General features: G+C 44.8%; 1 protein-coding gene across 1 annotated transcript; it reads left to right on the top strand.

Moving 5' to 3' along the window:
* The first annotated feature begins 1118 nt into the window (after positions 1 to 1118).
* On the top strand, positions 1119 to 12522 carry irs2a (insulin receptor substrate 2a). Its single transcript, XM_083679849.1, has 3 exons — positions 1119 to 3886; positions 4052 to 4515; positions 10116 to 12522. Exons 1-3 carry the CDS (start codon positions 1206 to 1208, stop codon positions 10118 to 10120), a joined length of 3150 nt encoding a protein of 1049 aa, XP_083535975.1. The 5' UTR covers positions 1119 to 1205; the 3' UTR covers positions 10121 to 12522.
* The last annotated feature ends 11648 nt before the right edge of the window (positions 12523 to 24170 follow it).

Below are 24170 nucleotides of genomic sequence, written 5' to 3'. Positions count from 1 at the left end.
ACATTTCTATCTGTCTTAATGTGTGCTTTTTTATTGGATGTAAAAACTAGACCTACGCATATTCCCCAGTCGTGTTTGTGTTTGCAATGTGCAAAGACATACATTTCTAAGGGTGTGCAGCATGAAAATTCATTAACCAGCAGGCGTGTTGATTGATCATGTTGTGCAGGGTACCAGGATAGCAAGTCTTGCTGCACAGGGATACCCATGTGCGTAAAAATAGACCGTTATGTAACAAGTGGGGCGCTCCACGGCTGGAGGGTGTTTACAATTTTACAGCTGAACGTGATAGGTTGAACGTGCAATACAAGAGAAATATGAATAAGCGCTTTCCTGAAATTATAGAAAGTAAATCGACAACTTGGAACATAACTCTGAACATAGTGTAATGTTGAACCGACTAATTGTGTTTTCTGTCATTTCAAATAGTAAAAAAAAGAATTTCCCATATCAGATTCTGGATTGGCAATGATTTAGGTTACATTTTACAAGTGCCGTATTTTTTTTTACTTACCTTACTATCACCCACAGAAAACACATAGACCTCCACTATAGGCGTCGAATAACATTGCGTCTGTTGAACTAATAGGGCGTAATTGAGAGGACTATTTGCGTGGCACAAGGGGCATACACGCATAAACAGCGCATAACCTATATTTTCCTCTTAATCATGCCAGTAGCCTATGTCTAGGGCAGTCACGCAAATGATACATTTAGTTACAGATCACAATATTTCAAATGCACCATGTTATTTTGTAACATTTTGTTTTCGCTACTGTATCCCATGATACATTCAGAGGTAGGAGGCGGGATAAACGTGGGAGACGGGTGCCTGTGTGACAGGTCGTACTTACTATCCGTCAGCTCATTCCACCAATGAGTCCAATGAATTTAGCAAAATCGGCAGGATTGGCAGGCACGCCCCTTCAAGCTTGCACCGCCTTTTATGACTGTGTATTTTTCTTCTTTTTTTTCGCAAGCCGAAGCTGGATGTAATAACGTCACATGTTGTTTTTCTCTCCAGCGCAGTCACTCCTGTTGGAGTGGTGTTATTTGCTGCTTAACTGTTGCAGACAGCGGACGGGAATACCGGCAACGGCAGTGGAATAGAAAACTGATTCATGTTATAGTTTCCCGTGTTCTGGGATATATCTCATAACAACCAACAAGTGCTTATAAAGTAGGTGACAAACTGGTCGGTCAGAATGGCAAGTCCGCCAACGACGGGAGGACACCTGTTACCAAATGTGACCAATAACAGTAATACTAATAATATAAAGAAATGTGGATACCTAAAGAAACAGAAGCATGGACATAGACGTTTTTTCGTGTTGAGAGAGGCTAGTGATGGCTTTCCTGCCCGGCTGGAGTATTACGAGAGCGAGAAGAAATGGAAAAACAAGTCTGCTGCTAAGAGAGTGATACCTCTGGACTCCTGTCTGTGCGTAAACAAGCGAGCGGACGCAAAGCACAAGCACCTCATCGCCCTGTACACCAAGGACGAATACTTTGCGGTTGCTGCCGAGAACGAACAGGAGCAGGAAAATTGGTACAGAGTTTTGACAGATTTGATTACGGAGGGAAAAGTGTATGACAGCACCGCGTCTAATTCAACGTCTTCTCTGGTGGGATTCGAGGAGGCGAACTATGGTATGATTACTCCTGCGACCGCTGCATATAAGGAGGTATGGCAAGTCAATTTGAAATCTAAAGGACTAGGTCAAAGCAAAAATTTGACTGGGGTGTTCAGGCTCTGTTTATCCAGCCGTACTATTAGCTTCGTAAAACTTAACTCTGAGACTGCGGCTGTCAGTTTACAGCTTATGAATATTCGGAGATGCGGCCACTCCGACAGCTTCTTCTTCATTGAAGTGGGCAGATCGGCGGTCACCGGACCCGGTGAACTCTGGATGCAGGCGGATGACTCGGTGGTGGCACAAAACATCCACGAGACCATCCTGGAGGCGATGAAAGCTATGAAAGAGCTTTCGGAATTCAGACCGCGGAGCAAAAGTCAGTCCGCCAGCACCAACCCCATCTCAGTGCCCACTCGACGTAATCTTAACAATTTACCCCCCAGTCAGACAGGGTTGGTGAGGAGGTCAAGGACAGACAGCATAGCAGCCACGTCTCCAGTGAGCAAGCTCACTTCCTGTCGGATAAGGACGGCCAGTGAGGGCGATGGCAGTATGGCCAGGCCAGTATCTATGTCCATATCTGTGAGTGGGAGCCCCACCAGTCCGGTTTCCAGCCAGAACCACTTGAGCAGGTCCCACACGCTCAGTAGTGGCCGGACCTGCAGGATGCTGGAGTCCACCTCAAATCTACAGCACAGTAGATCCATGCCAATGTCCAACTCCCCTCCCTTGGCTTGCAGCCCTATCAGCCTCTCCCCCAGAGGTGGCAACATCTTCATCCCAGACACAGCCCAGCGGCCCTTCAGCTGCAGTGCCTCTATCTCTGGCTCACTGAGCGATACAGGGTTCATTTTGTGCGATGAGTATGGGTCAAGCCCAGGTGATACCAAGTGCATACCCCTCACCCGGAGCAACACGCCGGACTCCCTCTCCAGCACTCCCCCGTCCCGGGAGGTCAATGACCCGTGCGGCTACATGATGATGGACAGATCCAGCAGCCATAGGCGTGTGTGCTGGGGGGAGGGACTGATGTCAGAAAAGGCATACAGGAAGCGGACCTACTCCCTCACCACACCACGCCAGCAGAGGGTACCGACACAACTGTCCTCCGCCTCCCTGGATGAGTACACTCTGATGCGGGCGGCTGATGCCAACAGTGGGCACTCCCACTCTGCCTCACCTAAGGTTTCCTACCCTGAGGACTATGGGGACATTGAAATCGGGTCCTTGAGGAGCTCCAGTAGTAACCTAGGAGACAACGGGTACATGCCTATGACACCAGGTGTGGTTCCTCCGTGCGGCAAGGCCGACAACTACATGCCCATGAGCCCCATGTGTGTCTCCGCTCCTAAACAGATCATCAACCCCAGGATACACCCCCAGTCGACTGGGGGCAGCTACAGGACCAACTCCCCCAGCAGTGGCTCCCTGGAGGACAGTGGCTACATGCGGATGTGGTGTGGCTCCAAGTCGTCCATAGAAAGCCCAGACAGCCGGCCGGCCAACGGAGAGTACATGAACATGTCGCCTGGCAATCCACACCCTCCTGAAACGCCCCCTGATTACTTCCTGGGCCCACTTCCTTGTGAGTCTACCACTAGACCCATCTACTCTGTCAGCTCCCTGCCCCGTCCCCCTAAACCACAGGCCCCCAAGAATGAAGAGAGTGGTCAGTATGTTCTGATGAGCCCTCGTAGCCAGAGGCCAGTTGGGGAGTCAGATTACTACTCAGTGATGGGCAGTGCATCCCAGATTGCACCCATGAACCCCTCCATGTCCTCTCCCCTTAGACAGAGCAGGACAGAGAGCCTGCCCCACCGTGGGAGGATAGGGAGGCCCAACAGGCTGCCTCTGGACACTTTCAGGACCCTGCCAATCATGAACGAGCACCCTCTACCCGGGGAGCCCAGGAGCCCTGGCGAGTACATCAACATAGACTTCAGCAAGGGCAAGTTCTCCCCACCCTCTGCGACCATGGAAAGCCACGCTTCATCTCTGTTATCCAGTGGCGGCCAGAGGAGGACCCCTCTCTCTGACTACATGAATGTGGACCTAAGCTCAAGCTCGCCCAAGGCAGGAGATACCCCCACTGGACGGTTGGATGCACTCCCGGAGAGAGAAGGAGAATACCATCTCTATGGGGAGAGTGGTTCAGAGTGCTCCTCTGACACAGTCAAGGACGACTACACAGAGATGACCTTTGCAATGGCCAGCACACCTCCTCATTTCGTCTCTCAGACCACAGAAACGTATGTATTCTCCATGTAGTCTGTAACACAGTAGCAATAATAACATCAATGAATGTGCTTTGTCTCAAACCTATTTATATGGACAGGATGAATATGTGCACATTGTGTCACGTGCACGTATTTATGGTGTATTAATGTTCATTCTATGCTTATTTTCTCCAACAGCCCTAGTGTCAATGAGCAGAGGCTATCTCCAAGCATAGGCGCACTCCTTCTAGGGGCCAACTCCACTGTGGATCCAGACAGAACAGCCAAGGTGATCCGGGCTGATCCTCAGGGGCGCCGGCGGCACAGCTCTGAGACCTTCTCCTCCACTGCCACCGTGACGCCCGTGTTCCCCTCCTTCGCCCATGATGCCAAGCGGCACAGCTCTGTGGAGAACATATCTGCTCGGAGCAGCGAGGGCTCGGATGAGGAATGTGGGAGCCCCATGAGCAGAGAGACCTCAGCCGGGTACCAGAATGGACTCAACTACATTGCCTTGAACCTGATGGAGAGCAGGGACAGAGAGCCCTGTGAGGACCTGGTTGGCTTCAAAACTACCAGCAGCTGCAAAGGGGGCATCAATGGATTACATGCCACGCCGTATGTCTGCTTAGGATTCCAAGAGGCTGCAACAACAGTCAATGGTGAGTAAAGCTCATGCTTGTGTGTAGTAGCTTGCATTTAGCTGCCCATAAAAGGGCTATACATAGAGTGTTACAAGTGATACAGAATCACCAAACTAACATAAAAATGTCAACATCTATCCAATTGTAGAATGATTTATTCTCCGAAACTGTCAGTATGGGAAAATATGAGGCCTCATTTCATGCAGTACATTTTTTTATTATAGAAAATAATTGTGCACATTGACTGACTGCCTAAAAATTTGCTATTTAAAACAGTCCCGTGCTGAGGGAGATGACTTTGAATTTCATTCGTTTTTCTATATGCCTCACACCCACTTGAGGTTGCTGCAAGCCTGGCTAACCTACGAGGACCTATTTGAGGAGAAGTACATGATGGGAGGATTGGTACCATGTATGAATGTAGCAATGACATGTTTTGCATATAAATGATACTTGCGTTGCGTAGATACTATATGAAATAATATGTTTTTTTAATAATATGTAATTCTAAAGGAGCATACCTGCATGTTGATGGAATTTGCTGCGGTTTGGTCCTTGAAATTTCCACCATAATAAATTAGATTGTTTTGTATACACCGAAGATGTGTATTGCGTAGGTGGGTGCTGATTCCCTTGAATTCAAAACGTGACCAACGTGACGAACGTTGGACTTTTGAAACCACTGAAGTAAACAAGCGAGCACCATGACATTGCAGGATAGAGGAACGTTGTGTTGTTGTTCTTGTGTGCGCGGTTTATGAATACATTTTAATAGGTAATAGGTAAATAGACTTTAGGGCATTGGTTGTTTAAATCAGAAAATCTACCACACCATGGTTATGATGGCGCACTAACTATTGAAAATGGGCAGTGAATCGGTTGTACAATGACTGAATCATTGTTATGAGATGTATTTTGATTCAGGAGCATGTTTTATTGTAATGAAGCAGTATAGGTATTAGTAGAGGGCTGCAGCGTATTGTACTTTTAGTTGCGAGAAAACAAACACATCAACACTTTTCAAGTTGGTCATCTTTTACAATATATGCAGATATGTGTTGTGTACAAGAGTGATGGCAATTTTTTAGGCTACTCCAACAGTGGTATAAATTCCAATTTTCCCTGGGCAGTTCCGATATGCATTTTTTGTCCAACCTCAGAAGGCAGTAAAAAGGTAAAGCAAGTGTTACAAATCATCCTGATCACACCTTCGTGGTATCAATATTTTTTTGTCTCAGTATAGTCCCTGTGGTGGCTGAAAACAAAACTGTTTTCCAAGGCACGTGATGGTGTCCTGGCAGTCATTGTACCATGTAAACATTAAGCTGAAGGGGAAGTGTTAACAGCAAGGTTAGGTTGAACCCTCTCCCTGCAGTGTTATCGGACACAGTGACTGTGTGTGTGTGTGTGTGTGTGTGTGTGTGTGTAAGAGAGAGAGAGAGTGAGGGCAAGGTTGACATGTGAGGCCTCACTTATGTGTATGACCTTGTAGGCGGTTAGCTTTCATCTCTCTGGAGCATAGTGTGGAGCCAGCATTTCGAAAAAAAACAAGTGAGTCCGTTGTTTAGTGATCCTCAGGTAATGACGAGGTGTCACGGTTGGAATTCCTGGCAGCTGGGAGAGGTGAATACTTGCCTGTTTTTGTCAGCTAGGAGTGTTGAATAGGATTGTGGGGGTTTTCTTTTTCTGGGGGGCCCGTGAGAGAAAAACATTCAAACACATACATGTGGACTCTGACACGTACACAGTACATACTTTATGACAGAGCTTGTTTTTGTGGGGAATTGATGACATGTTAGCTACCTACATTAAAAATGGTTTCAGATTGGAAAGCAGGCCTATAGGCTACTTGTTTTTCTCCGTTGCCGACTATTTTGGTGTTTGCGGTAGTGCAAATGCATATACTGTCGGACAACACGTGTGCTCCACTGTGTTTCTGCCTCATTAGGCGACTCACTTAGCCGAAGTAAGACAGGCAGAGAGAGAGATGGCCCTCGGCCTTGTATGCTCACAGGAGGAGGAGAAGGGGAGGGGCTGAGAGAGGGGAGGGGGTCCGGAGCCAATGCTTTTTAAAGCAACAAACAAACCGACCGTGGGGCCCTGAGCAAGGTGCACTCTGGGAGGGCCTTTGCAGTGGAGCTGATCGGTTGTTTACTGAACATTCTGTCCGACCCAAACTACCGGGTGATGAGGTCAAGGTGCGTAGTGCGTGACTCCTCTCTGCAGTGCCCTGATAGGGTGTTTATCAGCCTGCTTCAATCCAACACTGGCGAAAGGTACAAAGTACCGGCCCTGTTGGACCCAAACCGTCCTAGGAATTTATGTCTGTGTAACACCACGTGACAGGGTTGATCTGGAAAGCAATTGGGCTGCTTTCAGACAGACGGCACCCCTGCGCGACAATGCTGTGAATCCTCGTTAGAATAAAGGAAGGACTCAGCGACGGATGGGGGGGGGGGTTTTGTTAGAAGTTGGGTAGACGAAGGATGCGTAAATGGATAGGACTGTGTTTGTTGACTTTTTGCTTCCTCAGCAAGCGGCATCAGTGTTTACCAGTCACAGCTGGCTAACCACATCCCAGTGGCCTGCACATCACAGGGGAGGGGGGGGGGGGGGCACACTGTTCAGAGACTAGCCGTGTAGACTACATCAGGACGCGTGCCCCTGTCTCTGTCTCTTCCTCTGACTCATATCCCTTTATCTGATCATGTCTCTCTTCCTTCCTTACCTCCTCTCTCTATCTCTCTCTCTCTCGCTCACTCTCTCTCTTTCCCTCCATTGACCTTACTCCCACTTCACCCCCCCCCCCCCCCCCCCCCCCTTATCACCACTATCACCACCACCCATCACACAGCTAGCAGGCCTACAAGCACCACCACACTAATGGCAGGACACCATCTGCTGCAGCTCCAGCCCAGGGGCCAGTCCTACTGTCCATCAGCCAGCCAGGGAGGGAGGGAGGGGGAGGGGGAGGGGGAGGGAGGTGTGTGGGGGGGGCAGGAGGGCAGGAGCAGAAGCCCACCCAACTCTCTGATGTCCGTGACAGAAACGGACAAGCGTGTTCATCTCAGACAGACGCTTGTGTTGAATTTTCTGAGATCACAGATCTTCATCATCCTCACAGTCTGTCAGTGGCCCACACAGACACGCACATGTGTAGGACACGCATAAGCAGTAGGCAGTTGCTTTGGGCAGGGTTTGTCCCAGTGACGTGTTTTGTTTGTTCTGTGAAAAGAAGCGATCTGGTTTCACATGCACACATCCCTCCCCACCCCTCTCTGAGAGTGGAAGTCTAGGAGCATGCTCAGTGTGAGAGAGAGAGATGTAATTGCAGAGAATAGTCTGAGAAGGGAGATGGAATTTCTCTCTCTCTCTTTCCTGCTCTTTTCCTGTTCTCTCTCCTTGTTTTTCCCCTCCCATGCTTCACTCACTCTCTTTTTTTATTTATTTTCCCTTCTCTCAAGCGCTCTCTCTCTCTCTGCCTTTAATCTCCCACTGTCTTCACTTCAATGGCATTTCATGTTTCTCTCCCTTGCAAATCTTTCTCTAGTTTTCCTTTTTTTATGACCCCCCCCCCCCCAACACACACACACACCACACACACACACACACACACACACACACACACACACGAGCTCTCTCCTGTGTCAGAGTTTCCATGCAGCCCTGTTGCAGACACTGTGACACTAGGTCTAAACTAGGCCGGGATGTTCCAGCTCCAGATAACCCCGTCACCAGCGTTACCCACATTTAGCCGGGAGTTAGAGATGAGATTACACACTATGGGAGGGATTAGACATCGTCCAGCAGCTTGTTTTGAGGTGAATGAAAAGGCCAGACTGTTTTATCACTTTCTTTCTCTCTCTTTCTTTCTTTCTTTCTTTCTTTCTTTGTTTTCCACACACATGCACACACATTTAAATATACCCCTGAAACCTTGCACCATTTGCACTCAGGTTTCAGAACCACTTCAGTGGTCCCAAACATATGACAAAACATTACCGTCCCTGGGCAGTAGAAAGCCCCCAGGGCATCTAGGGATCAAGGTTCCAGCCCTGACTTTGACTCTGTAATCAGGTTTGCAGAGTTCGTCTCTAAGCCCTCACCGCTGGGCGGATTCCTGGAAGACCCAGATGGCACGGAGATCCACAGCTGGAGGTGCTTTATCCCCTACCCCTCTCCTCCCCCGTTTCGCCCTGCCTCAGTAAAGCTGCTGCTGCACGCCATGACAGTGTCCCACGCATCAACCACCCAATTTCTCTCTCTGTCTGTCTCACTCACTCACTCACTCACTCACTCACTCACTCACTCACTCACTCACTCACTCACTCACTCACTCACTCACTCACTCACTCATTCACTCACTCACTCCCTCCCTCAACAGTCTAAATATAGATAGAAATAAATAAGTAATGTCAGATGAGTGGCCGTGACAACCTCCCTGCCTCCTACTGTGCAGTCACAACACAGTGGTGCTGGCCCTGCACAATGAAAGGTCTCTCGTCTCTGAGTGAAGCTTCCATGACACTCTGTAAGATTATGTCATTATTGCATTTAAAGCCCCCCCACCCCCGGCAAAAGCCAACACTCACACATCTCCCCCCCCCCCCCCTCACCCCCTACTGTAACTGCAATAGGATTAGGCAAGGATTAGCCCATCTGGCTCACAGTGCTATGGTCATGAAGCCAGTGGAAGTGTGTAGGCCAATGGCCAAGCTCTCTGCAACCTCCTCCTCCCCATCAGACACACATGATGCTCACTGGGTTCCTCAGGTGATCGTTGACTAGAGTGGCTCTTCAGCGTCACCTTTTTTTCTGCTGTCAATCCTGGATAAAGTGGAACATAGTGGAACATAGTGGAACATAGTGGAGTGTGTTTATGGTGTGGTTTGTGTGTGAGGACCCTAGGAGGGATGCAGCCTCCTCAGGGAGAGAGCGTGCCTGAGAACTCTGGTGTATTGGATAGGAATTGGAGCAGTGATTCGACCTATTGAAGTGAGAGGGTTGTTTTTGTGTGTGTGTGCGTGCGTGCGCGTGTGTGTGTGTGTGGGGGGGGGGAGGGGGGGGTGAGGCCTCTGAGGGGGCAAGGGTTTGGTCTAGAGGAGACTTCAGGAACACAAACAGGAACAAAAGGCCACAGGTCAGACACTGGATCTCCGCAAAAACACAGAGAGAGAGAGAGAGAGTATCCAAAACCCAGACATACCTCCGGCGATTTTTAACAGGGAAACGTTTGACACATTGTGTGGATGTGTGATGCACTCTCCAACACACTGTTCACAATGTTCTAGCATTCCTCCGAAAGCTTATTTAGAGTTTGTAATTGTGACGCATATAAACCAGATAAAAACCTGATCTCCCTTTCGAATACTGTGTGTGTGTGTGTGTGTGTGTGTGTGTGTGTGTGTGTGTGTGTGTGTGTGTGTGTGTGTGTGTGTGTGTGTGTGTGTGTGTGTGTGTGTGTGTGTGTGTATGTATTAGTAGTTCTTCTGTCCTCTGCCTCACTACCTTGTTACAGGTCATCCAAGAGAAAGTACTAAAATCAATACTTTCAAGGGCATTGAATTTCCCCATGTAAGACAATGATACTAAATGTCCTCTCTCTTTCTCCCTCTCAGACTGACCGGTATAACGGAGCCTATAGCCGTCTTGGTGTTATGAGGTGGACACTGGGATGACAACCTGCTGCTGAAAACGACCTCTGACCCTCTCCACCACCCGCCTGCCCCTCGAGAGGTCAGCCAGTGCCTCATTGACCCTCAGGACCCCCCCCCCCCCCCTTGTCACCCCGTCCTTGTTCCCTTGTGGTCAGGAAGCATCACACTGCTGCTCTGTCATTGACTTAATATGCACCTTATGCATCTCCAGAGCTGGGAGGGAGTCGTGTGTGTGTGTGTGTGTGTGTCAGAGGCTGTGTTTCTGGCTCATTTTCTTCTGGTTTGGTTTGGCTCTTGGACATTGATTTCTCTGTCTGCCACCGTCTTCACTAAACATGTGACGTAAACCTGGTGGCAAATATAAATGTAGTCCCTCTGCAGATTAATGAACATGGCACACACACACATTTATTTACTTACAGGGGTATGGATGGAAGTGAGTATGAAAAACACACTGACAGTTTCAGCAACACATTAATGAATCAATTAAATGCATTCAACAAACCATAACAAATTCCTACCTCAGAAAGAGCCAGGATACACACAAGGATACATACTAGTATGCACACTGAAATACATACATATAGAGAGAGAGAGAGAGATTGAAGATGTTATTTATTTTGGAAGCTGAATGTTTCATATAAGACCAACCCAAAGCCTTACTGTCTCTACTGTCCTTGTGTTTTCTATCAAAGATGTTTATTTAGACCTATATCTATATTTATATCTTGTGGAAAGTCGAAAGGCGCAGTTTGCCATGCAACCATATTGTTGAAAATTGTACGGTAGGACTTCTTAAATCTGATTTATTGTATTGATAGTAAAGTATATTTTGGATTCTTATTTATTTCATTCATCATTTCATCTAATAACTCTTATCTTGATGTATAACATTGTGAGGATGCTGATATGATACTAATTTAGAGGATTTATTCACACATTACAAAATGATATACTGCCAAGTTCCAGTGCCAGGGTGAGAAATGCACATTGCGTTCATGTAGGAAGGACTAACAGATGTAGTTCTGTACCCATAAGAGTTATACATGGCATTTTTCTCTCTAGTCAGCGGTTCCTAAAACCCAGGCATTTAAAAGGATTACATTTCCCACACTCTTCAGTCATTTAAGCCCAAGCTTTACTCAAACCTCAGGCACTCCCTACCCTCCTCAGCCCAAGACCCATGTTGTTTTTTTCAACACAGGCCGCATCGCTGTGACACCATTGGTCGGTAGAACATCTTGATGAATTGAGTAAAGCTTTATTTATACCCTACGTACGTCTGTAACGCAAGAACGCAATTAGCTATGCAAAATGGCGGTCCTGCACGTACCGAGGGTATACATTAGGCTTAATGAGGGTTGGTAGAATGACAGGGTTGTTTTAGAAGGGTGCAGCATTACAGAACGTTCAAATATAAATGTATTGCGTAGAACAGGTGTGTCGTATGTAGAATAGGGAGTCATGTCAGCTCTAGGCTTTACTTCTGCAATATTGTGAACGTTTCACCTCATGAATACACCCCAGGTGTTAGGGTCACCTTCAGTGATGCTTTAGGAATGGGGGGTCCTTACTGTCCCAGTGCCAGCTCTCACATTTGCTCACAACTGTTTTTTAGATTGTATCACACTAGACACGTTTGAATGTAGAGCACTTAACAGAAAATAAGAGGGTGGGAGGACTGTATTGGAAAAAAAGAAGAAGAAGAAAAAAAAAAAAGTTAATGTACCACACTTGGGTGACATCTTTTCTGCAAAATGTTGTTAATGATGTACTGTATATAAAGAGTTAAAAACTGGCTGTGCAATTTCAATAAATCTCTTGGTCCTGTTGCAATGAAAATACAAACTATAGATTTGTTTAATGGGATTTGCTTTTGGATTGAAATGTATGCTTGTATCCTTCACAGTTACTGTGACCTATGACCTTTATAAAGAGAGACCTTCAGTATATTTCATTATAGAGTTTTACCCTGTTGATACACTTTATCCATGGCATATGCAATAGTGAAATGAATGAGCTTAGTTTACAAAGTGGAACCAAATGTACACATAATGTGTTGATATGTTTGTTACATTTTTGAAGAAAGGAAACTATTTTGCTCTCTGTATATTTCTTTCTGCCAACTTTTGATGATTTTTGCCACTGGAGCTTTCAGTATACGTTTATTCACCTGTGCTCTCACTCTGCCTGTATATAAGTTTGTTATTCACGGATTGCTATGGGAACTATTGAGAGTCCATGTTGAACCTCTTGTCTTCCATTGTACATATGTCATAAAGTGTTTATTGTGATGCTCTTAAAAGATGATAATATAATGATAGTAGTACAGTATTGCTTTTGTCTGTATTGATTATTGATAGCAACATGCAATAATAAATAACTATTGAACGAGATGCAACTGGGTCAGTATTGTTTATTCCTCCAAATAAAATATGGCTCATTATTGTTAATGCTCCAAAATAGCCTCCTGTTATCCAATACTATGCATTGATCCAAATAACTCTTGACTCCAACCTCTCTCTCTTTCTCTCGCTCTCTCTCTCTCTCTCTCTCATATATCAACAAATGAGGGGTATCCTGAACCTGGGCTGAAAGAGAGAAGAAAAGCCAGGAGCACTTTCCCCTGCCCTCCCGTCTGATGGAGAGCAGGATACTCCAGGCGTCTTGAGTATCCGACCCAGGCCTGTTCCTGCTGCTGTTGGCAACACTTTTCTGTTTTTAGAATGAGACCATAGGAAGCTCATATTGATCAAATTACTTCCTTCCTGTCGGACACAGGGCTCAATAGGCAGGTCAAAGAGGGTCAGGACGAAGCATTCTTTCTCTCTCTCTCTCTCTCTCTCTTTCTCTCAAACACACACACACACACACACACACAAACACACAGGCAGCCACTGGGAAACCCCCAGTCAATTCAAATAGGGTAAATGCACATGTGTTAGCTCCATGACAATGTCACAGGAGCACAGCGGTCACACAAGCACAGTATCGGATCACTGGGAAAGTGTCAGAAACAAAGCCTTATGCAATAACCCCTGTCATCACATCAAGAACAAAATGTTCTGTACCCCACTGAGCTAATGTTTTTTTAGGGGGCTGATTATGGACATATTTGTACAAAAGCACAAAAGAGAACAGACAATAAATAAAAGGAGACGGAAAAAAAAGAAAGGAAGGATATAAGAGGAAAAGAAAAGATCTTAGAGGGTGGCTTTCGGTCATATTTGTGGAAGTGTGTTGAAAGCATGTTTGTCAAACAGTGCAAATAGATTGGCCACCAACAGTGTTGGTGAAACTGTTCCTCTGGGCCACATTAAGAACATTTAGAGGGTTTATGATCAACTTAAAATGGAAAAGTCATCTCTCTCCACTATACATAGTATGAGCATGTGAGTGTGTTGGTATGAGCACAAGTGTTTTTGCTGTCTTTGCTCCAGTGGTTCCCTGCACATTTTAGACCCATATTCTGCTCGGAGTGGAGTGAGAGTAGCTGCCCCCATTATTTCTCTCTGAATCAGCCTTGGGACCATTTCATGTGGGCTTAGTGAATGAGCTGCGCCACGCAGCATGGTGTGACCCAATTACCAGCACTGGAGCATGGCGCACACACACACACACACACACACACACACACACACACACACATGTGATGCCCTTTGGCCATCGTGAAGAATTCAGTTTTACACCGTTAAAATACCCCCACTTGCACCCATCGAATTGGGAGCTTTTTGGTGGCGTAGCTGGTTTCGGACATCGGGCGATTCAGAGGTTGCAGGTTCAAGACTCTTATAGAACAACTCATTTTGCGTTTACAAGACTGTTTGCAGCAACTTGACGTCGGTCACATACAGCTTATCACAATGTGGACGTATGAAACCTCCATCTTGCCATACGCACAAAGAAGACTCACCTGCGTATATCTGACGTCAACTGGATAAGGAAGCGTAGGTGTCAATGGTAGCTATAGTAAGATTGAATGATTTTGACCAAGGCTATCCTCATGATTCTTCAATGGGTCCACAGATGGTTTCCTGACACTGCTTAGCAACTCTCTCTGTCAGTCTATTCATCTGCAGTTGCGTAGGCGGATCTATGACATGCTCTGTGAATACACAGTCCACCTCATAGGAAGCTGTTTCCTCATAAATAGTGTCAAATTTAAAGCTGAAAGATTCCAGAAACCTGACCAACAATTGAATCGGTTCGTATTTTAACCCCTATCCCAGTAAAGGCATTATAAGACCAACCTTGGTTTGGTAATATTCCATTAGTCAAACCAGTCAAAGGAGTTGAATGGGTCTCTATTGACTCAATGTGAATGCCTGTTCTGAGCCTTCTGCACAGCATCCATCTTAGCCCCTTATGGTAACTGTTACCGAGTGGCGAGTAACTGGCAGGCCTAGACAGCATCACACACACACTCACACACACACACACACTCACACACACACACACACACGCACGCACACACACACGCACACACACACAATGCCACCTGCCTGACTGGGTGTGACAATAGGCTTGTGGCGCGTGTCCCGACATGGACACTGGCTGCATACTAATATCACAGGGCTAGAGAGGAGGGGTGTATAGACGGGCCATTAAGGCCTGTGGGAGGGTGTGTGTGTGTGTGTGTGGGGGGGGGGGGGGGGGGGCTGTCCCCTGTCTGGTAGAAATGGTACTGTCCCAGACATTGCGGTTCCCCAGTGTCAATCTCAAGCATCACTGTTGATATGTTGTGTGCTGTGATACTGAGCGTAGTATGGCAACGATATACCAACATGGTGGTGTGTGGTAACCATGGCAGTGATGCTGGTGATGTCTCTCCCTTTATGTCCAATTTGCTTTTTTTTTGCTCTCCCTTTATTTCTTCTGTCTTTCTCAACCTTTTATTTATTTATTTATTTTTCTCCTCTCACAAATCTCACGATTTACTGTTATGATGCAAAAAAAGATAAAAGACCTTTTCAGCCGGGACCTTTTCTGCTAGTGATGTCATCCCCATCCATGAACCTTAACGACTTCCAGCCACCCAAACTCGTTTGTCAGGGAACTCTCACCATCACCATCTGTTGACTGTTGATGGCTCATTCCCCTGGCAGAGGTACCATGAATAGGCCATTACTGTCTGATGGTCTTTAGTTTCAATGGCTTTTTCATGTGTGGTGTGGACGTTATTACAACTGGCCACTCAGATGTAGAGAAAAACACTTTCTATCAAACAGCACCGAAAGACTACTGTTTGTCAAATGCAGAGGCTCATTTCTCACATTATGAGAGCACGTTACCATACAGTAGTTCCCGTGAGGAATTGTGAAGCAGTCTCTGGTTGCTACAGTAGTCCTCTATTTACAGTGCTTGTAAACAAGTACACGTGCTTCAAAAAGCCTGGTACCAGCCCCTCTCATGGGCGGCCCGCCCCTACTGCACACAGGATGTCAACCCACTCGCTCTGGTATGTCACTCTCGTGTGGCCTACATGCCCTAAAATGAATTGAGAAATGCACAATAACTGCAGTTTATGAAACTGTTTGGATCGTTCTCACTACCCGTTCTGTAGGCTGGCTATGCGATAGCTCTTGAGTGAATTAAGAAAATGTAGGCCTACAATTAACGCACATTACTAATTCCTAATGGGCGGCTGGCTTCTAAAGCTTAAGCAGAGATATATTTTCTCACCCCACCTTAATGTCAACATTTGTAGCTCTATCAAAAGCCTCTTGAAATCTCTCTGGCTTGGCAATTATTTACAAATAGGCCTATTTCCAAAACTACTGTGAGGGCATGTTGTAAGGGGTGTTGGCTCTGACAAAAGTGTGTGTGTGTGTGTGTGTGTGTGTGTGTGTGTGTGTGTGTGTGTGCTGGTTATGAACCTCCTTGTTGATTGAGCACAGTTGTGTACCATGTGGCCTAAGAGCAGACACGTGAGTAGGAAAACATTCTCTCACACACACATGGTCACGCTGTCATCGGCCAATGACTTCCCTCAGAAAGACTTCTATGCAAAAACTGTACACGCCCCTGAAAAACATGCTTCCACCTACTTTATATTTGCATGGAGGGAAGAAGGCCTTTTCAACTCAAAAGTCAAAGCTATGAGCAATGTTGTTCACATGTTAGAGACCACACACCAGTCTGTCAGTCCTTTGGTTGCCATGGAAAACTAGCTAGCTTTTTTTTTAGATCTTTTTTTGGCAAAGTCTAATCTGGCCTTTCTATTTTTGAGGCTTATGAATGGTTTGCACCTTTGTCACTGTCACTGTTAGCCCCTTCTTCCCTGTCATGTTCTCAATTTGATGACAAAAAAGAATGTTCTAATTTTCTTTGTTTCAGTAGTTGACTTTCTGGAGTGTGTGTGGGGTGAGAAAGGAGGTACCAGAGATGTTTATGTCTCATTCAATCCGTGTCTCACTGCTCCCATGCTTCAGAAAAAGGAGAGTAGGAAGCCCTTGATCTGCTATTCAAATGTAATTCAAATGTTCCTGCCAAGAAGTGGTAGTACAAAGTATGACTCATGAAAATGAAAGCCGCCCTTGATGTGTTTGCAAGACAGGTCTAGTTATGATTACATAACCATTACTGGGCTAGTGTGCATATCTTTACAAATGAAATGTGATGAGTGCTAGAGTATTGTACATTTCTTATCATGATTTATGATTGGCCTTTTCTGGTCAATTATGCTGCTTCATACTAAGCCCACAAGACAACATAATGCTTCTGTTAATGAAGCATAACGTAAGCCTCTAATGAGAAGAGAAACTATAATCAGAAACTCTTAAACAAAAAACAAAAAACGGATCTTTATGTTTATACAAATACAAACATTTTGGAAATTAACGAAAGATAATCCTGCCACCACTCCTATCAAGGACAACTTTATTTTCTATTTCAAACTTTGAGCCTTTAGTTTTTGTATCTTTTGTTTTTTGTTTTTTAATTTTACAATCTGAAAGCGTGTCCTAATCCCATCACAACCCACCCACCCCACCCCCTCATCTAAGGACAACTTTAAACCTTTTGTTTTATATTTTTGTTTTGTTTCTTGGTATCTTTAAAGTGTACTTGTGCTGTTCCTCTTTCAGGTTTTCAACACTCCCCCCCCCCCCCCCCCCCCACACACACACACACATTGACCTATGCATTCATGTGCTGCTGCTCTGCACTTGCAACGCTTCACACAGCATTTGCATGCTACAAGCTCATAGCAGGTTTTTAAATGCAGTGTGATCCAGAAAGGCTCGTACAGACCGTTCTCTGTTTTGAGTCATCCAGTTCACTGGGAAAGGTAACGCAGCCGCCAGGCAATAGCACATGGCCCCACACATGACCTCCTTGGTAGACTGATGACATGTTGTTCCAGAGCTGCACGAGTTGGTGGAATGTGCACACATTGTTTTTCCTCACAGAGAGTTTCTTTCGTGACATGTTGACATCTATGCATGTACTGGTTCTGTCATACAGTAGGATATCACATGGTGCAGAGGACAGTACACACAAATACATACAACGTATTTCGGATTTGAATTTGAGTGGTTTGACCTCTGACCTGTAACATAGCTCAGCCAGTCCAGAACAACCGGCTGGTTCAAGAGGTTGAAACGTTACAGAACGTTCAGATAGAAATCTGTTGTTTAGAAGTGAACATGTATTAATGACAGGGTTATGAATGTTTCACCTAGTGAATACACCACAAGGCTTAAAGTGATGCTCCACTCTATTGTACATTCTATTATACATGTTATACATTGTTTTGCACTTGGATTTGATATAGTCACCTACCTCAAGTAGCTTGGTGTGTGAGTATCTTGCTTCATTCAATCAATGCAGTCAGCCTTTTGGTCAGCTTGTGTTGCCCACTGAAGCCTATTCATTCCGTAAAGATATCTTAAACACACTCCAAACACCAATGTTGCTTCGAAGTAATATCCAGTATCCATTTTACTTTTTGGGTTATTTATCAACCCACTTTTCAACCACATTTTATTGCAAGAAGTTCCAATCCAAAAGGCAAGATTTGTTTCTCTTTGATAGCATTGCGTGTCCGAGGCAACCCAATGGACCATTTAGTGTTGACAAAGTGAGTGGTCTAAGATTGCGCATTTGTCAGGAAATAAGTCTGATTAAATCAAGTATTAAATATGTTTTATTTGGAAACTGAAACACACACATTTTACATTACCACTGGCAAAATCTTTCAGAGTTGATTTTGAGTGTTGTTGTGGACTTGAAAATATGGCGATAGCGACAGAAATTGAGATAATCGAAATATACGATCAATGAACGTGAAAACAGCGAAAATCCTAATCTGGTATTTACAATCTATTAATCTAATCTCATCCTTCTAGTAAGCAGACTTCACCGTTAAACACTGTTCTCTGTCTAACCAGAAACCCAACAAGGTCTAATTTCATGATATGACTGTTCAAGCACCTTTAACCTGTAGCTGTGGTAGCCGTGGTGAGATGTACATGTATAATTCTTACGATGCTGTTATTATTGGGATATCTCTTATTGCTGTCAAACACTTCCAGTTTGTTTGGCTAACTTATGAATGGATGAATGCAATTATCATTTCATATTTTTGCTCTCAGAAGCTACAGTATCAGCCAGTGTGTCAGTAATGTTTTTTCAACCTAGTCGCAGGGGATGTTTACTTGCACAATGCATTGTTATGTAATCCTTAATCTATCATACAGGACATGTCCTCCATTCGCCTGGACCAATAGGGCAACACACACACACGCGCACACACACACACACACACACACACACACACACACACACACGTCAAAGTCTAGCCATTCATCAAGATAGGTGTGAAGTATACAGTATGCCGATGTTATGTTGTCTCCGATTTACAGGCCAACTGAGCTCAGTGTGTCCTGAAGCATGCTCTTTTACGAGCACTAACCGGGGTTTTTACGGCCACACCAACGATAACACAGTGATCAGCTCACGCATGCTGAACACAGTGAAAACACACCTCAGGCCAGAGATGTTTACAGAGCACTGTCACTATAAAGAAGACATCAACAACAGGATGACAGATCACCAGGTCTTTATGTAATCACAGGAGGAGACTTGTGACATGTCAGTGCAGTTTCGGTGGAGACATGTCAGTACAGTGCAGTGCAGTGCGCTGTCTTTATCTGTTTATCTGATTGATGCACCACACATTCCCTGAGTTAACAGTTCTGACCTCAGCTGTGTGGGATATTCCATCACCTGACAAATGATCAGAATCATACCTGAAGTGAATGAGAAAGATGTTGAGAATATTAATTGATACTGCTCCTAGGTCAGTGTCATACTGCTGAGGTTTTATTTCCTGCTACATGTACTATCAAACTGGAGCATGTGGCTGTTGAAGGGTCCTTAGTGTATTGCAACGACAGAGGTGGCCCTAGGAGGAGATTGGAGACCCCCCCCCCCCCCCCCCCTCTCTCTCTCTCTCACACACAACACACACACAACCCCACAGAGGGTCGTCAAACGACCTTGAAATGATCTGCAGCTTGTCGTAAGTCCGTTATCAAAGAGTGGCTATGGATCAGAGCCACACGCACGTCCCTGGCTAAAGATTAATCTCCACATCATAGATTTCCTACATCATGTTTGGTCAAACTGTTTTTGATGCTGTTCCGTTTGCACCCCACAAAGGTCAAAAGGCCACCAAAATTCCGATTAACTACAGCATCCAAACGTCATGTCCTTCCACATCTCCCTTCCACTGTAATCCTGGCTTTATCCAGGGCTGCTGCGCTTAAAAGATGTCCAAGAAGGTAGTCCTAGAGGGAAATGAAAAAACACTAAATGTACTACTGAATGCATATTAACCTCCACATTTAAAATCATATGTATGTATATGACTGTGTACAGTATGTGTTTTTAAAAAAAGTTGTGACTTAAATGGGGTATCATGACTAAGTTCATCAAATTCCATTTATTTTTGTCTAATCTTATCATTTCATGTTATACACTACTGATTGTGACAATCATACTGCATTTTTACAATAATGTATAGCCATTTCAACAACCCCCTTTTTTTTTAGGTTGACCGGCAATGGGTCTTTGTTAGGCTATTATTCATTCATTCATCATTCATCAATGTGGATTCTTTAATTATCGGAGATGTTAATGTTCATGAACTTTATTCAACTTCAGGCAGGTGCACTCTTTGTGGTTTCTGATAGGTTGGTAATTCAGATGGGCCTCAGACATTACGTTTTCCACCATCTGTTTTTACACAGGAATATCTAGCAGACTAATTGTTCCCCAGCAACATTTGGCTGGCTTTTTGTTTGCAAGTGAATTACATTTTGCATTTTGTATCTAATGGTCATTACCCGTTGTTCTCCATGTGATCTCCTGCCTCCCTGGATTAACTAACCAGATGTAAGCACTCAGCTAATCGGCAAATCAGCTCGTTTGGTAGCAATTGACCCTTACAGGTCTGCTACACCAAGGGCGTGAAATCTACGTCTGTGAGAGATAGACTGCTATTGTAGTCACCATTACCTGCTACACCAGCACAGGCGTGAAGCCTAGGCCTAGGCCTAGAACGGCTGTGCTAGCAACAATGTAAAATTAGGATTGGAGTCTATTTTTTTTTGATCCACACGCATAACCCCCATAAAAGTGCCTGAAATGATAGGTTTCAATGTTTTTTGGAAGCTTAAAAGCATATTCATTCAGCTTCATAGTATGATAATGTAATAGAAACATTGATATGAGCAGTACTTGCGTACAATAGCGGTAGGCCTACCTGTTTAGAAAACAAGCTGATAAACCGAAATACAGTCGTTGTTTATATTTGGAAGTAAAGGAAGATATTCTGATTTGACAGGGCTCTCACAGTGGGATTGTGGAGCTGCCCCTGCACTGCACCTGGATGTGAGGTCATCAAGTTCCTCTACATGCCATTTAGCTGACGCTTTTATCCAAAGTGAGTTACATACATCCATTTTTTCTATATACTGTACTGTATGGTCCCAGTGGGAATCTCTCTCACACCCAAGAGACACACAAGAGATCTGGGATAAAAAACATTGAAAAGATACTCTAAAACTGATTGATGATCGAATAACCTGTTATGTGTCGTGGCGTCTACCGCAACTTTATGTAAACTGGCCTGTCGTGAGGTTTGGCATTGGGTGGCTTTGCGTGGTTTGGGGAGCTTTCCCTGGTTTGGGGAGCTTAACAAGGTCTGGATAGCTTTGCGAGGTTTGGAGATTGCAGCATTGCGTGCCGCCGCCCTCCATTAAGCCCCTAAAATGTCTCTGTCTACTCTGTGCTTCTCTAAGCCTTAGCCTGCATGGTGCGTGATGTGTTCTGCGGGCGATTTACTGAGAGACTATACACACAAAAGCGCCCATGCTGTTGCCGCTGTCCCATACCGTACACACTGGGTAATACTGGTACTGTGTTGTATGGTACGACTCACCCCTGATGCTGCTCTGTAGGGTGAGACATACAACTCCCTGTATAATGGGATTGGGCCTAGGCCGAAACCACCTGACAGCAGGCGTAGGACAGCGCACTAGAAGTTCATTTGGGAACTAGTAAACAGGAAGTAGCACGCAGAGAGGTAGGGTGTCTGCATCACCCTGAGGGAATTCGGGGCTGTCAGGTTGACATTAATGAGACAGACTTTATGGCTTGAATAAATGTTAAACCTATTTTATGCAACACAGGACAACTTTACATCAGATCATGCAAATGATATCATTGCATAACATTTGCATAACAGGGAGATGCATTATGACTCTCAGTTGCTTGGGAAAGTAACCTAGTTTCTATGAGGTAAAGGTAGCAAGGTAACCGCGGAGAGGGCACGTTGTGGCTGTGCATTAGCTGTCCTGTATGTGTGTTAGCGTTGTGTTTTTATCATAACTGCTGATGTGTTGAATTGCTCACACTAGGGCTCTGAAGCTCAGAGTTCAGTGGTGTGCAGTTTAGAGGCCTTGAAAAGTTATTATTCCTTGTATTTATGTCAAGAGGTAGGTAACCATGGAAGTAGGGTACACAGCCACAGAAACAGGGAGTACAGTCAAGACAAAGTCTAACCCTAACCCTATTAAACAGCAGAGTGCAATCAAAAATATAAAATGCAAAGACTTTGTGACAATGCCCCTCATTATATCTTATGTATCAACAGCCATTCCAATAAATCCCATATCCATGTTTAATATACTACCTTGGTGGTAATCTCCTGATAGGTGAGCATCTCTGGAGGGGTACAGTACTCAGTACAGTACATACAGTACCTTAAGCTGACCAGAAACTACATGCAATGCTATACTGTCAGTGTAGCTTGTGCAATGATGGTGACAGGTCATATCAAAAATGCCAAAAGCACTTTCGTTTGCCAGCAACAGCTGTTGTGGCTGTTCTATTACATTGTAGAATAGGCATTACTGTGTGGGGTTAATCATAATGTCTTCTTATTGGACACTAAGGCTATCGTCCTTTCAGGTCGAAACAGTATATCCGGACACACTACTCCTGTTGTTTACCCATCCAGCATAGAGGATGTCCATCTGTAGGGAGTATGTCCATCTGGTACACTCCCTTCGGTAGTGTTATACTCTGCAGTAAGCCAACTGGCCTAGGTCAAGGCAGGGTCATTGGAGAGCTGGCACTGCACTGACCCGTTGACCCTTGGATATGGAGCCATGTGACGCAACCATGAGAGTGCTGCATCGTTCAAATGACAAAACATAACAGCATCAGCCCTAAAGGCTTGTGAGAAGGACAGAGAGAGACCATAGATTCAAAACACGCTTTGGGTTAGACTCATACTGGAGCCAAGGCATTGATATCTGAGAGAGCGAGAGCAAGAGTGAGAGAGAGAGAGAGAGAGAGAGAGAGAGAGAGAGAGATTTAGGAGGTAGAGGAACGTCACTTTGCTGTCTTGCTCTCCCTGCCAGTAGTATGAAGCAAACACAGCAGGAAAACACTCTGTATAAATATGTATATTACATGAGAAGAGAATCCGTCTCCTGTTTGTTATATAATGTTACGCAGAAGATAGTTGGTTTGTTTCATAAGGCTGGAATAGCAAATGTATATCATATTTATGTTGACCCAACTACTGACCAGTTACCTCACACAGACACATGCTGTAGACACAGACACACACTTTGTTATAAATATATATTTATTTAAGTATTTTAAAATTGTAAATAGAATAATTGTACAATGACATTAATGTACAGTATATGAAAACCCATCCTGTGCTTCCCACCTCACCCTTCCTCACCCCTCCCAGTCCCCAAATTAACCTATGCAAAATAGAAATTATATCAATGTGAAAATATAGAAGTAGGCTACACAGATGAAAAAATATAGATAATCATTAAAAAAGACTAAAAAGGATTTAAACAAACAACAACAGCAAACACTGAAATAATGATAACTACAAATTGTAAATAGATAAGTAAAACAATAGTCCATCTGGTATTTTTACAGTGTCAAAAACTGTTCTGTAATTTTATTTTATTTAGGGAGAAAAGGCATGTTTATGTTACTGCATAACTATTACAATGCAGGTTTGATTGAGTTATGTTTTTAAAATGGCAGTTATATAAACGTGTCCTTAAGCCAAGTCCAATTCCAACCAGCCCTATCAGAAGGCAAGGTGAAGCAATTACCAGAAGGCAAGGGTTAGATATAGAGGTCAGCAACTAAGTGATTTATGACCCCCTCAGTCTCCAGGACATCATTTGCAACAGGTGTGCATGTCATCACACATTTTTCAGTCTCTAATCAAAACAACTGTGTAACAACACTGTTGAATACCATGTACAGCAACCACGGCATAGAGAATCTTATCATTATATCAGCGCCTGAACAGCCTCATATACTGAGCACAATTAGATTGCCTTTTCCCCTCCCCCATCCCCTCTCCAAATCCCATCCCCTCTCCAAATCCCATCCCTGCATTCCCCCTGTCCCAGTGCAAACTGAGGCATGCCATGGCAGCTCTGACATCACTTGTTTACCATCTTCTGG

The sequence above is a fragment of the Argentina silus genome (genome assembly GCF_951799395.1).
Source record: "Argentina silus genome assembly, chromosome: 11".
Classification (NCBI taxonomy): domain Eukaryota; kingdom Metazoa; phylum Chordata; class Actinopteri; order Argentiniformes; family Argentinidae; genus Argentina; species Argentina silus.
The sequence above is the reverse complement of the archived record's forward strand: the minus strand, read 5'-3'. Positions and strand labels throughout refer to the sequence as shown.

Coding starts and splice junctions, on each gene's coding strand:
- irs2a (XM_083679849.1), top strand. CDS start 1,206: ATGGCAAGTCCGCCAACGACGGGAGGACACCTGTTACCAAATGTGACC. Junction 3,887..4,051: donor GTCTCTCAGACCACAGAAAC/GTATGTATTCTC, acceptor TTTCTCCAACAG/CCCTAGTGTCAATGAGCAGA.